Source organism: Impatiens glandulifera, chromosome 4, assembly GCF_907164915.1.
Source record: "Impatiens glandulifera chromosome 4, dImpGla2.1, whole genome shotgun sequence".
NCBI classification, from domain to species: domain Eukaryota; kingdom Viridiplantae; phylum Streptophyta; class Magnoliopsida; order Ericales; family Balsaminaceae; genus Impatiens; species Impatiens glandulifera.
The window spans coordinates 45,922,583-45,939,437 of record NC_061865.1 but is presented as its reverse complement, the minus strand read 5'-3'; the positions used below and the strand labels follow the sequence as shown (position 1 = coordinate 45,939,437).

General features: G+C 31.2%; 1 protein-coding gene across 2 annotated transcripts; it reads right to left on the bottom strand.

The window, feature by feature from the left end:
- Positions 1-3,394: 3,394 nt before the first annotated feature.
- On the bottom strand, positions 3,395-12,361 carry LOC124936151 (peptidyl-prolyl cis-trans isomerase CYP19-4-like). 2 transcript variants are annotated; one of them, XM_047476616.1, is made up of 8 exons: positions 12,193-12,361; positions 12,028-12,096; positions 11,871-11,949; positions 5,872-5,919; positions 5,756-5,779; positions 4,024-4,206; positions 3,861-3,936; positions 3,395-3,789 (listed from the first exon to the last, which is right to left on the bottom strand). In XM_047476616.1, the coding sequence occupies exons 1-8, from the start codon at positions 12,268-12,270 to the stop codon at positions 3,651-3,653; spliced, it is 696 nt and encodes a 231-aa protein (XP_047332572.1). In that variant the 5' UTR covers positions 12,271-12,361; the 3' UTR covers positions 3,395-3,650. The 2 variants fall into 2 exon arrangements, with proteins under 2 accessions (XP_047332572.1, XP_047332573.1); XM_047476617.1 differs by having other exon boundaries at positions 12,028-12,093.
- Positions 12,362-16,855: the final 4,494 nt, after the last annotated feature.

Here is a 16,855-nt window from a genome sequence, read left to right as displayed (position 1 = left end):
AGTTGAAAAACCATAGATGAACAATATACTACAAATTGTATTTTCATTCAATAATCAATTCACAATATATTAGTATCTTCATCTACATTAAAAACAAGCTTACTTATTTCTGGTATAGTTGGAGATCACATATTTTTTTTTATTAATGCTTCATATTTTTTCATTTTTGTAGACAAAACATTATCAGGGAAAACCGTGCTTGGATGTATAACGAAACTTTGCAAGATCGTTGAGGTTTAACATATGAGTTTATAAAGAGGTGGAGGAGTTTATAAATTTTGCTACAAGCAAGATTAAATTCATGGATGATGACAAAATTCGATGTTCATGTATAAAATGTGAGAACTGTAAATATAATGATGTGAAATCTTGTAGGAATCATCTTTATCAATGTGGTTTTGTTAAGAATTGCTATTTGTGGACATCACATGGGGAACCACTATCTCACATTGAATCAAAATCAATGGTTGTCATTGTTAATCCATTTTGTAAAATGATCTTCAAATTTTTACCAGATATAATTCCCGTAAAATGAAGACTACAAGTTTTTATTCATACATTCATTTAGATTATCATGTTGAAGAAGGCGACACATTTTGGAATGTTTTGAAAGCTACAGATGAACCTCTTTGGTATAGTCACCCGAATGAGACCATATTTCTATGACGACAAAATTTTTGTATGTTTTAAAACATATCACAATCTTTCTGAAACCACGGTGAATAAAATGATTGTTGTGATGAACGATTTTATGTCACGTGACAATAATTTTCCAAATAATTATTATAGCACAGAGAAGTTAATTAAGAATTTGTGTTTGTCAGTTATAAAGATTGATGCGTGTAGTGAAGGGTGCATGCTTTTTTGGAGAGACGATGATCAAGATAAACAATGTAAATTTTATTTGTGACCAATATTTCCATTTGACACCAATGTTGCATAGGCTATACACATCAGATGTAACATCACAACGCATGACGTGGCATGCACGACATGAAACCGAAGAAGATATGATGTGTCATCCATCAAATGGAGTTGTATGGAAACCATTTAATCGTGCATATCCATATTTTGTAACAGAACACCAAAACATTCAATTTAATATATCTGGGAAGAAATATTCATGTTGGCTGGTAATTATGACCCTATACAATCTCCCACCTAGTATGTGTATGAAGACACCTTACATTTTTCTTTCTATAATTGTTCCTGGGCCTGAGGATCCAAAGAATAATATTAAAATATATGCAACTATTGATAGAAGAGTTAAAACAACTGTGGATGGAAGTTGTTTCAACATATGACATCTCAAGTCTACGAACATTCAATATGCGAGCGAATTTTCTTTGGACAATTAAAGACTTTCAAACATATGCAATGTTATCAGGTTGGAGTAATTACGGTATTGATGAATGTTCGATTTGTTTCAAATCGTTTAGACTTAAGTTTGGTAACAAACTGTGTTACTTTGACTCATACATAATTTTCTTTACCGGAACAACATCAATTTAGATGAGATACAAAAGACTTCATCAAAGACTGAATTGAGATGCCACCTCCTCCCAAAGACTAAGTGGTGATGAAATATTGTTGAATGTTAGTGATTTTCTCACTATTATGGAAAATCCTTTAGGGACATCTGTAGTTTTCGGTGTCTTGCATAAATGAAAAAAATAAGTATTTTTTGAGGGATTCCATATTGGAGTTAATCTCTCCTTCGTCGTAACCTTAATGTGATGCATATAGAGAAAAATGTTTTTAATAATATCATTAATATTGTGATGAATGTGAAAAGAAAGACAAAGGACATTGTCAATGCGAGAAAAAATTTGTTCCTACATTGCAATCGCCCCACGTTGCATGTTCATCCTTAGATCAATGGTCTCAAACCAAAATCAGTTTACTCGTTGAAGAAAGAAGAAAATCGAATTATGCTTGAATGGCTTAAATGTTTGAAATTTCCAGATGGTTTTGTTTCAAACATTGCAACATGCATTGATTTTAATGATTGCAAGTTGATTGGGTTAAAAAGTCATGACTTGTCATATCTTCATGAAACGATTAATTCAAATTGCTTTGAGAAGATTTCTTTCATAACCTTTGCTCTACAACATTAAGTATTTCAAACATTGAAAAATTAGAAGTTGATATTCTAGTAATTCTTTGCAACTTAGAAAGAATATTTTCTTCATCTTTTTTTGACTCAATGGAGCATCTTTTGATAAATCTTTCTCATGAAACTAAGGTTGGTAGTCATGTTCAATATAGATAAATATATATCCATTTAAAAGGTATAAAATATTTATATTTAATTAATATATTATTGATATTTTCTAATAATTTTTTGCAAATTTTTACGTCATTTAAAGAAGAAAGAGAAAAATAAAGCAAAAATTAAAGCCTCGATTTTAATCCTTATCCTACTGAAGATATCTCCACATTCACATCATATTATTTTGAACTATACGTTAGTTTGGAAAGGAGAAGTCCACAAAAAAACGCGAAAGGACTGATTAACATTTTTATCCCTCCATATTTTATTTTTAATTATCTAAATTATGAAATTTGAACGATAGAAGAACACAAGATGTCCATACATATGTTCTATTAAATGAAGATGTCCATACATATGTTCTATTAAATTGTTTTGAAGTTGATATGTATTACAAATAAGTTCATTATATATTAATTGTCTTTTTATTTTTTTTTACTAAAATAAATAACTAATATATTATAATTGTTTACTTTATTTGGTACACTTCTTCTCTTATCATAATTTATATTATTAGATTATTTTGATTTTTTATTTGGTATAAATTCTTTTTTTACCGTGATCCATATTATTTTTGTAGCTTCACCAGTATAAAAAGATAAATTTTTAAAATTATAATTGATATAAAAAAAAAAACTATAACAGATGTCCTATTAATAATACTAAACCAATCAATGCCTAACTTACTACTTCTATACTATTATGAAAGAAGCAAAGATCTAAAAGAGAAAGAAGAGTTTCCTCATATATGAACAATTTATTTTTTATTAGAAAAAAATATATACAAACAATTTCCTTCATCCAACTTTTGCCCTTGTTTGATTATTTGGTAAAAAAGTAACTTTTTTTATAGATCTATAATAACACAAAAGGTACTTAATAATGAACAAACAAAAATAAATATTTTTGGCAGTAATTATTATATATTAACAGAACAAATGAACTCATTAATCAACATCAAAAGTCATATAATTAATAATGCAAGGTTGAGATCTCAAAATTGATGAGGCCAACATTTAACCTTAAAATTCTTTGGTGTGATATCAAATTTTTATATTTCACAATCTTGTCTTCAACCATTCTCGAAGATTTGTTTATTGTACATAAATTTACCAATTTATGTAAATATCACTTCTATTTTAGTTGAATAATTGAACTTCCAATCAATTTTTTTGGTGATTAATAATCACTGGATTCATTGATTTACTTCAACTGTAAAGAACATTTGAAAATATTTCTGATTCTGTGAGCACAATGATATGGTCATTTGTGAACAAAGTAATGATTTAAATCCATGTCACACTAAGTTCCAAATATCATATAATATATAGCCTGATAAAACAAACCTTCAACATGGCTTGGAAAACAGAAGGCTAGATCACAAAGGAAGTTCTCCACTATCTGATATCAAAATTCTCTTTCTTGGAATCCCACTTTGTGATCCCTCAGCTTCAATTTTATAAACAATATCCATCCCAGATATTACTTTTCCAAATACAACATGATGCCCATCTAACCTGTGTAAAAGATAACAATATATTTCAATAACAAGATTGGAATAAGTTTGTATATTCAAACACTATATTACCAGCTAGTGATCACAGTCGTGATGAAAAATTGCGATCCATTCGTGTCTGGTCCAGAATTTGCCATTGACACGAAACCTGATGCAATCAAACATTCACTATTTATTGCATCATAATCCTTTAGGTACAGGAGGCAAGAGTAAAACCCAACAAAAAAATCTTAACCTGGTTCGGTATGCTTCAATTTAAAGTTCTCATCCGCAAAACTGTCGCCATAAATTGACTCACCACCCCTTCCATCACCACGGGTGAAATCACCGCCTTGGATCATGAAACTCGGAATAATCCTGTGGAATATGCTTCCTTTGTAATTGAGAAGCTTCCCACTTTTTCCGGTTCCTTTTTCACCTGAAATAATATTGTATGATTTAGAAACCAAAAATCAAAATGATATACAAAAAAATCTCGATCATGATCATATGGATACTAAATGAAGAAAAAACTACAGAATAACCATTCTTTACAACTAATAAAGCCACAAGTCACACTACAACCAAAAATCAATCTTATACTAAACGATAACTATGGAGATTTTTCAATAAGACCGTGATTATACCAGATATAGTGACAAAATAACATCTTTAAAATGGGCTCAGAAAATTTTGAACTTCATGTAGTTAATTTCAAAATTCACCAAATTGTTCATTTCAAATATTGCTTTCTATATGTATCATGTCTATAATCTCCAAGGGGAACAAACATTTTTCTTTCAATCAGTATAGTTATTGTCAAAGAGGTTACTAACTTCTAACAGGTTCTAAGAAACAAAAATGCACTAGAAGGGTTTGGCATGCCTAAGGTAAGTAAACCGATGTCCTTTTCATTTTAATGACAAAACGAAATAATAATCAGATGATTAGTCAGCATCGCGATCATACTATATTGGTCATGTTTCTGGATCTAAATCCGGTGCCATATGAGAAACAACAGACAAATTTATGAATTCGTGTTTGACTATGTTCTATTTCAAAATATAATCTCATTTGGATCCACATCCAAATGAAATATTGTTATCCAATGGAGCTAATATGGGTAACATAACATCTGCCACAAACCTAAGACTTGATGTTTGATGATTAGCCTAATCAATATGTAAGTATAACATACATGCAAAAGTTTCTAACCTATCCAAGTCCTCTAATTCGATGATTATAAAAAAGAAGAAAAATATCTTGTCAACCAAAACTATGTGCTACAGTGCAAATGCAATAAACCTACTATGGATATTCATTTGGAAAAAATTATTGTTTCTGTTTCCAAGTAAAATATCATTTGAAACAAAATTTAGTCAGCAGCACATTCAAAAAATGATTTGTGTTTCTGTCAATGGAAATGGATGCAGATCCAGAAACAAAAACAGTTAAGATTTGTTTAGATGAGTGGAATTGACATTCAATTTCTATGTTTGAAAAACTATAAAATTGTAATTCAATTCCAATTCTTATTCTTATGTTTGAAAAAATATAATAAAAACAATTTGAATATATATTATATTTATTATTAAGATATTTGTTTGACAAAACATATTAGGATAGCTGAGGTACTAAGAGTTTTTGTTTAGAAGTCAATTTTCATACCAAAAAAAAATATAGATTGTTTCCGCACTTTAACTTCCAAAATTCAAAACATCAAAATATCGGTTCAACATGTTAAACTTTCTAAATTGAAAAAAAAAATTATTTCTAAATATTAACTTGTTAAATTAAAATAGATCAATTTCATGGTTACCAAACACAAATGGGTTTACCTACATCAAACAAAAGTCTCACCCTTGATGATTTTCAATCTTAATACAAAATCAGTATACAAGACTTACATATTCATAAGCTTCTAATCAACATAAGTGTTTTTCCATGTGTAAACATAAAAATGATATATATAAGGGTGAAACAAATACCAGTGCAAAGAGCTCGAAAGTTGTCTGCAATATCAACAAATAAATTTGTTACTTCTTGCATAAAACATATATGCCACTTGAATAGAGAAAGCTTCATGTTACAACAGATAAAGTACCTACAGTCCTAGGGACAGTCTTTCCAAAGAGGCCAATTACAATGCGACCTGCAAATAAACCACCGAAACAAGAAGATTGATACGCGTAAATATGAATCACACAACATTTTCTTAACTCTTACCATCAATTTGCAAGAATAAGATGGTCAAAGTGCTCAATTTGAAATCCTGATTGAAACCACTAAGTGATGCTTAGCCATTTGTTTGCAAAATATATTTCAGTTTTCATCATTCCGGATTTGGACCCTAATAGACTCTTTGAGGATGAAAAAAGTAAAATTGGTGAAAGAATCGATGCAACCACATTTCTTTCAAACAAATGGATAGCTACAGTATTTCTATTTTGTAGTTGTGTTTCTCTTATATGATCAAAGAATTGGGATAGGTCCAATACAGATTAGTTCTTACCAGTTAACTGTTAATATAATTATTAATTTGGTATCTTGGAAATGGAAACTAGTTATATTAGAAGATGAAGACTTAATGTCTTGGAAGATAGTGGCATTGGAAGACGACATAACGGTATTGGAAGAATATCACACTCAAAGATGGTGACATAATGGTTTAGAAAAATGATACAATATAGGTGTTGCTTATTCTTATAGTGTTTCTTTTGAATTTTAGGAAATTATCAATGGAAAAGAGAATGAGATAACATAGAATTGCACGGAAGGGAAAGAAGGGGAAGGGAGATGGGTAAATCATAATACTTCATTTTTCGGCTGCAAATGTATCATAATACTTTTTTTTAAATGGTCAACTTTTAAATAAAAAGAGCGCAAGATACATTCAAACATTACAAAAGGGAAACAACAAATCAGAACTTATTGGCATTTAGTATTTTTCTCCTCTTTCTGTTCTTTTGTTTTTGTTTCTCTTCTCCCTCCCATTTGTAATTCACTAAACGCATCTTGTATTTTAGTTTCAATGAAAATTTGACCTTTAAAAAAAAAAAAACAGCAAATCAGAAAATAAAAAAATACAACGTAAGAATTTTAAACGGCAATAACATCGAAAAATTCTCATCCCGTACATGCCCCTTTTTCCGGATTGAAACGAACGTGTGTAACATGAATCTTTTGAGATGATCGTACTCATAACTTTTCTCTTTGAAGACTCTTATATTTCTTTTTTCATATCGTCCACCACATGATGAGGGGAATTGGTTTTCATTCGTCCACAATGTTTTTGCTAGAGCTCCAGTTAATCCATTTAACCAAAAGTCAACGACATTTGTTGATGTATTCCATTGAAAATGAAGGAGATTCTGCAGAAGAGTCCACATGTTCTTCGCAAGATCGCAATGAAGAAGAATATGATCAATGAATTTTTCACTTTTCAAACAAATGTTGCACATGCTAGTCAGATGATTTTTTTTTCCAGTACGTTAGATGTTAAGACTCCTCCGTTAATAGGATATGAGCTGTCAGGTGTTCACTGTACAGAACGAAGATATTGTTGCACACGAGTTGTCAGGTATTCACAATAAAGTGTTCGCCACAATATTATCTTTACCTTTCTGATTCTGAACTAAGAATGCATAATCCAATCATTTGTCATCCATTTTTCTTGGCATGGATGATGTAATCGTTGATTCAATAGGTGTTTCAAGGGCTCGTGATCCAGTACAAGCGGTAGAGTCTTTGGTGGCTGAAAAAGATTATCAAACTCCTGTAAAAGCCGAGTAGTTGGACCCGTGGCCTCCCCAATTGGAGATGACTCATTGATCGCAAATAAGGAACTCGGACCACAGTCCTTTGGAACTAGACAGAACAAGGCAGTCGGGCTGAGTTTCTTCAATTCTGGAGATAATTCATCCCCTAAGATAAGACTGATAACACTGACCACTCCCGCTTGACTACCTTAAAAGGTAATCTCATACCCATCTCGTAAATTTCATTGTGAGTTGGCTGAAATTGCTAGTGAATTCTCTTAGCAAATTTAACACTTGAACGCCCAATATCATGTCATAGTTGGGCATCGAAAAGATACCAACATCAGTTGAAAAGTTTAATCCTTGCATTTGCCATTGCATGTTAGTGATAACTCCTGAGCTAACAAGAGAGAATCCATCCGTCACAGAAATGGAGAGATTGGGGGTGGATCGAACAGTATATGAAATATGACAAAGGATACAAGGATTGAGGAAATTGTGAGGGCTACCTTAAACGATCAAAACCAAAATAAGGTATTGGCCAATCATTCCTGTAATGTGCATCGTTCTAAATTTATGAGTTCCATTCAAAGCGTTAATGGAAACACTAAGAATGATATCATCAGAAAGTGTATCAGTTGGAATATGTTCAGAAAAGAAACCGGATTCAAGATCTATCTTTGGATTACATTTAGAAGGAGAAATAGCGAATAACAAAACTTTACAAACATGATTTCTATCGTATTTCTCCTCACATGTGAAACACAAATCCTTGGCCATTCTCCCTCTCTGATGTTTTGATTAAGTCGTCTCCAAGAGCTAGGAGGACAAGCCAAGGAAGGCCGAAACACTTGTGAGGGAATAGTAGAAGTTGTGAAATGGAAGGACTGAGTGGCGGAAGAGAAAACAAGGGTGATATGAAGAAATAGAGTGAAAAAAGTTTGACAGAAGAAAAATGGTGAGAGGACTGAGGAGTTGGTAACAGAGGTAAGCCGTTGTTAGTCAATGTCACTTTCTGATTTAAAACTGTGCATGTAGACTCTTGCAATCTAGCCATATACTCGTAGCTTCAAATAATGTATTAGGTTTCGCAATTTCGTCCAGAATACCCTCTAAGTATGCCACTACTGATAGAAACCACTACTAATGAATTGACTCTTCAGGTAACCCTGATTAACTCTTCCTATTCTCATTCTGCATCTCGTCTAATCTCTTCTTCCTATCAATTGCAGATCTGCAATTATTCTCATTCTCTACTCCTCTAATTAACTCTTCCTATTCTCATTCTGCATCTCGTCTAATCTCTTCTTCCTATCAATTGCAGATCTGCAATTATTCTCATTCTCTACTCCTCTAATCTCTCATCTTATCGGCAGTTACTAAGGTACTGTCAAACCTAGATTTCATATTGTATACGTATAGTTCTCATAATATCAGAAGCCATACCATAAAATGAACTGAATCGGCATGAGCCTTCGTTCCTTCTGGTGTTTTATCCAGATGAAAAAATTGTTCCGCCGTGAGAATCCATCCTAGAACATCTTGACTGTAAAACTTCGGGAAATCAATCCTTATAAACCGTGTAGGAGCTCTATAAACATCACACTCCTCATGATCTGCACGGTGGACTCGTGAACCATCCCAGTGTTCTAGTTTGGGAACCTATCTCAAGAAGGCGTTTCATCATGCAAGCCGTCATGATTACTGAGCCTCTCGGCCTGTGCCGCCATTTGTTCTGAATGGACTTCGATCTCAGTGAATTGGATAGCCATCTGGTTCGAGAGATTGACAATCATCTCTTTAGAATTCATATCTGTTTCGACCATTTTCCACAATAAAATTCGAAGATTCTCACATTTCATTTTTTCCACGCCAAAAATTGGTATAGACAGGTTGTATTTTATCCTTGAAATGTCTCATACTGTCCAAGTCAAGTTCCTATCCTTGAAGGCTAATTCTTTGAATTATGGAGCAGCGAAGCTGAAACATTCTCATATCCTTAGGTCTTAGGGATGATGCAAACTCGAAAATTTTAGTGATGATGATGAAGGAAAATAAATTAGAAAAGGAGACGCATTGACGTTACGTTATATTCAACAAGGCTTGGGGAAAACCATCTTTCCTCATATTTGGTGTCAAAGACTAAAGAACCTTGGGTGATATTGAAGTAAGAATTTCAAGGTATGGAGAAAACAACTGCATTGAAACTCCAATCCATGTGATTAGATTTTGACAATCTAAAGATGGAGGATCAAGAGAAGGTACATGATTTCTCTTCTCGTGTTTTTAATATTGTCAATCAAAACAAAAAGTAGTTGAGGCGAAATCAACGATTAAAGAGTCGTTGAGAAGATTCTTTGAAGCCTTCCTCCTAAGTTTTATCATGCAGCTGCCACGATCGAAGAACCAAAAGACTTGTAAAAAATGACAGTGAGTTGAACCTTCCAGCAGATGATCAAAGAATTAATCGCTCTAGTGCTCCATTCAAGATTAAGCATGCCATCTAAACTAGCACCAGAAACATTCATGATTCACCAGAAGTTATGGAGACTCAAAAAAAAGAAAAGTAACAAATGGAAGAAAAATGAGGAGACTACTTGAAAAGGCAATTGGCCACAACATTCTTGTTACTCTCTGATACGTGAGATAGGATTAGGCTAGTGACCCTATGAAAGGTTGAGCTCTTTGGACGGCAGAGGTTATGAAGGACAGTTAGGAAGGGTGGTGGTTACCGGTAGAATAGTATAAATAGTTTAGGAGTTACTTTTGGTTATGTCGTAAGATAGTTAATGATTATGTTCTCTCTCTTAGGGTTTTATCTCTTCTCATCAAAGTCTAGAATTCTTACATAGTAATTAGGATTTCTCACACATAAATCTGATTTCTATGTACAATTAATTTGTTCTCATCTAATTCTATATTAGAATGCATCAATGATACATAGAATCAAATTTAGGTAAGAAAATAAATCTTAAGTGTTAGTGTAAGAGACTAAGATGAACAAAAAGAAAACCATCAGAGATAGAACATAATCATCAACTAAATTTCAGCATACCGAAACATAGAACGCTTAATCTACTAGGGTAGCTAAAGTGACAAAAGGTCTTACCTAAGAAACCAATCATGTTCGATTCCTACTAAGAACGCTATGATAAAAATGGGAGGTCATGACAGTTGAGGGTTGTGCTACTTGCCCCAAAAAAACTGATCACAGAAAAACACCACTCCTAATCTATTTTAAACTATTCTATCACTACCAACTACCCTTTCTTACCATCCTTCTTTATAACCGTTATTGTCCTAACTGTTTCCTTCCTCATAACTGCTATTGTCCTAAATCCTTTTGTCAGCTTAACATTTATTAGGGTCATTAGCCTAATCCTATTGTGCGTACTCTCATTCTTGTATCAATTGCAAGAAACCAAATCACGAGTTAAAAGATTGTTATTAAAATGCAAAATGTGCAGAATCCCTAATCAGTCTCCTGTGTACCGGTTGTTGAATCCATCAAGAAACAAAATCCATGTATCTCAAGATGTTATCTTTGATGAATAGCTGTGTAGGATTGGAAGGAGAAAGAAGTTGAAGAAGACAGTCACAACAATTTGTTGATCCAGTTACACCCCAAGTTAGTCCATCTCGACCTCCTACACAAGACTTTCCCTTAAATGAAGAATTTGATTGAAAAAGTCCTCCAAGAAAGACCCTATTGATTAGTGACATTTATACCTCAATTGTGTTTGGTTTGTTCTCTAGCGAGCCACAATCATTCAAAGAAGTTTCACAACAAGAATGTTGGCTAAAAGCAATGGAAGATAAGTTATCTAAAATTGTTACAAACTCAAACATGAAAACATGTGGACTTGCCAAAAGGCTAAAAGACTATTACTCATAAATGGGTATACAAACACATATTTGATAAATTCAATGAGAAACTCAAGACTACAAATTAAGAGATAATGTTAAATATTATTATCAATTTCATACTATAGAAAGTTAGTTATCTTATCTACATTGGAAGATGGAGACTTAAAAGTGATGGAAATGAAAACATAGTGACACAGAAATATGAACACATAATGATATTGGGAGAATATCCCACTAGAAGATGATAACATAATAGTTTAGAAAAATGATAAAATCTTGGTATTGGTTTGAATATTGTTTAGGACTTTATTATGTAAAGTGTTACAGATTTCTCTATTGTATGATATAAACAGGACACATCTATTTTAGCAAGATATCAATCAAAATAATGTGTTGTAGCTACTAAAGAATTCTCTTTTTGTACCTACATTAACTATATAATTACCAGTATTTCTCAGAAAAAGAAACAAATATGTACCAGAAGATTTGCCGCCAATCTCAATATCAAAGTATACTTTGTGTGTAACCTCTTCAAGATCATCCCCTAATTTATTGTTCTACAACATCAATTTAAAAGAGAAAAGTCTCATGATAAGATATTAGTTTAGCTACATTTGTGAGTTGAATTTGTTTACCTTATTTATAAGTTCTGAATTGATGGGTTCGCCGTCAGATGAGAATCCTGAATCGCCTAATCGATTCTGCTGGAGAAAAAGATGAATTAGTTTCAAGAAATTACAAGTTAGAAATCAGTAGGTTAAGAGAAGAAAGAACAATAGAAACGAGACGGAGAAGATTACAAGGATAAAGGCCAATGTTGCAAATAGAAGTACTATCCAGAGAAGAATGACGGCCAGCAATCTTCCTCCGGTCGCCATCTTCTAGTCCTTGGCCGGAGACTGAGCTGAGCAAGTTTATCGAACGTTGAAAAAGGAATGAGCAAAACTTAGAGGTAAAAATGCTGGATCTCAATTATAATCCGACATGAATGAATACAAATAAAACATATAATTTATCTTTTTTTATATAAAAATTTTAATTTTTTATTAATATTGATTTATTCATATTATATAATTTGTATCATGAAAAGTTATTATTATTTTTGAAAATACAATACTAGGAACATCTCCAGATAGACAAACTTAAACACAAATCACATTTTTCCTCCAACTCGATTACCTAAACGCAAAACTAAAATAAGTTTTTTTTATCATTTCTCTGTTTTCCAAATCGCATATATGCGTTTGTCCTGTTCATATGCATAAAACTATTTTGATTTAATTTATAACTTTATAAAATATATAGGATGATATTAAAAAATTATAAAAGTTTAGATAATGAAGAATATTTTTTTGGGTTTAGAATGAGTTTTTCGATTAAAAAAAAAATTACTGTTTAATATGACATTTACATCAAAATGAGTTTGAAAATAAGTTTTTCAGTTGAAAATAGTCTAACTGTGTATTTCAAAATTCCTTAATTATGACATAAGTGTTAATTAAACAAAATTCATATAAAATGTCAACAAATAAAAAAATTTAAGTAGAATGAGGCAAACATGTTTTTAAATTGTTTGAAAACACTTGAAGTTAGAATTGGAGTTGGAGTTGGAGTTGGAGTTGGAGTTGGAGTTGGAGTTGAAATTGGAGTTAAAAGTTAGAGTTAAAGTTGGAGTTGGACGAATAAATATTATTAAATTTGACAATATATATATAATTAAAAAATATTCTATAATATTTAATTTACCTAAATGAACGCCTTAATAAAATATTTAGTATATTGTAACAAATATAAATTTTAAATAAATTAAAAAAAAATAAATGCCAAGTCTGAAATTATAGTTATCTAGCTGAAAATTTGTGAAATTATTTTTATAAACAATATAAACAAGAATAATTGAAACTCATTTATAATTTATAAATTTAGTTGATCAAAACCTTCATAATTCACGATAAAAACTCTTGAATCCAAATAAAATTTCATATGATTCTTCTACCACTTGCAAATTTTGTTTTAGACGGCAAAAAGATTTTAGAATAGAGCTTATACAAAAAAATAAAAGTTCATAAACTTAACATCTTAAACACAGTAAAAAATGAGACTTACTTATTATAAATCCGACTTTTCTCCTTTAAGAATAGAGCTTATATGTTCGATTCGATCTTTAAGAATTTCTAAAGGATGGGTCAGGAATCTTAAATGATTTAATCCTTTACCAAGTTAGGCACTTTATTACATTTCTAATTAAACTAGAAACGAAAAGAAATGAAATAATTGAATAAAGGAAAAGAGGAGAGTTAAATGAAGAAAGAAGGATGAGGAGGAAAGAAAAGATGGTCTAATGGCATATCTGGGTTTGGGTCGAACTGACCTAATTAACATTTTTTTAAAGTTGTTACCAAACATGATCACAACTTCATACATTTTTTTATACCCATGTAAAATATTTATCTGATTGGGAAAAACTTTCAATTTTTTTTTTTTAAAACGTTTTTACATAAGTTTCTCATACCCATATTTCCAGAAAAGACAACCTTTTGAAGATTTTCAATCCATATCTCTTATGCAGTTTTGTTTATAATTCTTCATGAAATTCTGTTTAACGTATGTATAAAAGTATGGAGAACATATTCCTAAAAAGATATCGAGAAATTAACGAAACTCATAATTAATCAGTTCATGTCTAACAAAAACCCTATTTCTCATCTTAGATACATCATTCAACTATTTGTTTTTAAGGTAGACAATTGTGTTGCTATCGCATAATTTTTCAAATGATGACCAAATTTGTGACTCAAGTACTCACCACCAAGATCAAATCGATGTAATTTTATTTTCTTTCCACTTTATTATTTATGTTGTATAATTTTGTTTTGAGATATAGTACAAATAGTACATTACTTTTGTAGTAGTCACATAGAAAATGTCATCCTTAAATTACTTGCATGTAAAATTCAAAATCTCCCTAATGTAATACGAAAACCCTAAAACAAGGTTTGTTTAGTAAATGTAGAAAACATAATAATAATTATTGAGTTCTAGTACTAAAACATAAAATAATGATAGCCTTAAATCTTCTAATGGTAGTGCAGCAACACTTGTTCCACTTTCAATGCGTACTCTATCTTCCATTTCTTGACTTGTCTTTTATTTCTTAGTCCCTACCCAAAAAATAATGTGAGCACTAGTATATAATACTCAAATGAGATCATTATTTAATATGAGAACATCGGTTGACATAATCTTAGCAACATAAATACCTGAACTGGAACTCAAAGTCTCGTTTTTCTTGTCTTCCAAGTACTTGGGACAATTTCTTTTCCAATGTCCCATGACTTTGTAGTAAAAACAATCATGAATAGTACCCATCTTCGGCTTCTCACCGCCAGGACCGGCCCTGAAAATTTGGGGCCCTATACAAATTTAAATTTTAGCCCCCTAAAATGGTAATTTTTTAAAATTTTAATAATATAAACTGAGATATAAATTATTAATATATTATAATAAGAAAATAAGAGATTAAAAAAGAGATAAAAAAAAGTTATATATATTTATATTGTATAATATATATATTTAATATTAAAGGTGAAAAAAGTAAAAAATAAGATTAATAATATAATAATATTAAATATTTACAAAATGGGGCCCTATAAAGGTGGGGGCCTTATGCAACTGCATATGTTTCCTTATCCCAGGGCCGACCCTGCTCACCGTTCATAAGTTTGACAACTTGCTTGATTTTCCATTGGTAATTGTTCTTATTCTTAGCCACCTTCTTAAAACTCTTCACATTGATGATATTTAGAACTTTCTTCTCCTTGCCATCAAAAGTGCTGCCTTTAGTATTTTTACTTCATATTAGCATCAAACCATTCATACGACACTGCATTTTGAATGGTGCAAAACCATCATGCAAGAATCTAAAAACAATATCAGTGATCAACTCTTGGTTATATGGGGTCTTCAAATTTTCCATCATCTTGAAAAGCCCAACCAGACTTATAAAATGAGGACTCACTAGTTTTTCCTTCACAAGTTTGCTATTAAATATAGACTTGTGAGACTATAAAAAAAATTCAGTTCAGTTATGATAGTATAAAAATCGGAAAGCTCAAACCTCTTTTACAAATTTGGCTCCATTGCAGCAAGCATGAGGCAAGTAATAATAAGTAAGGCCTTAGACTTCGCCCGAGTTTCAATTGCCTTCTCCTTATTTGATGATGATTCGGTTAAAGTAGGGATAGGAGTGGTTAAAATGTCCTCACATCCATCGAACTTGAGAGAATTATTCTCAAATTCCTTTTATAATCAAGGAAGTTCGTTCCATTGAGCTTGTTTTCCTCAACAATTGAGCGGAGAGAGAAATTCAAATTTTCGTTTGACATTATTCTACAAAAGTTTAAATGACATTCAAATCAGTTTATGTTTGAAATTTTGCAAAACATTTAGAGTTAAAAAATTTAAAAATAAGTAAATGCACATTTTATTCTATTTATTGTTTATTTTGAATAAAATGATTCTAAGATCCCTAATACAGGCAAATCCTAATGTATTTTTGTACTGACTTAGATCTTAAATATTTAAGGCATGTAACATTTACTAATTATAACTCCTTATAATTCTTGGTTGATGATCCACATCTAATGTCGCATTCATTCTTATGCCTCAAGATCCAAAACTTTGCATTTTGGTCTCTTGTTGGGTGCAACCGTATCAAGCTTATGAACCCGTACAGACTCACCATCACAGGCCTATGGTTGAGGAAGAACATCCTCACTTTTGCGAAGCTTATCAATCCAAAGATCATAAATTAATGGGTTATGACACAAAAATGTATTGCCCAAATTTCTTTAGGAACTTAAAATTTTAGTTGTTTTATTTATAAGTGAATAAATGAAACAAATAAAACAAGTTAAAACATTAAAATTAAACATTCATAATGTGATAAATTTGTGGCCCTATTATGGCAACACAATTAATGAAAGATCTAATCTTCATTATAGTCTCCATCTTTATGGATTTGCATTAAAAAAAAAATACAATTTAATGCTAAATTCAAAATCTTATAGAATATATTATTTTAATTTGATATCTTTATCATATAAATTAATTTTGAATCAAGACCGACTTTAAGTTAACAATTAATTTGTCGAATCTTATCAATTTATGCAAATTGACTCTAATATAAATTGTTGGAAATTAGGTGTTTTTAAGCGAAATTTTAAATCATTATTTTAAATACTTAGTCCTAAAATTTCTATGCTAAATTGATAGGATCGTTATTACTAGTTTACAGAGGAATACATGATTATGCATGAACTAAGTCGGGCTTGGTGGAATTGATGGAGATGCGAGAGCCTCACATGCATGTTGCTCTTCTAGTTAATTCTAGTTCTAATTAATACACACGTATTTAGTTAGATCAATTAACTTGCCTTCGAATATTAAAACTTTTTATGTTTG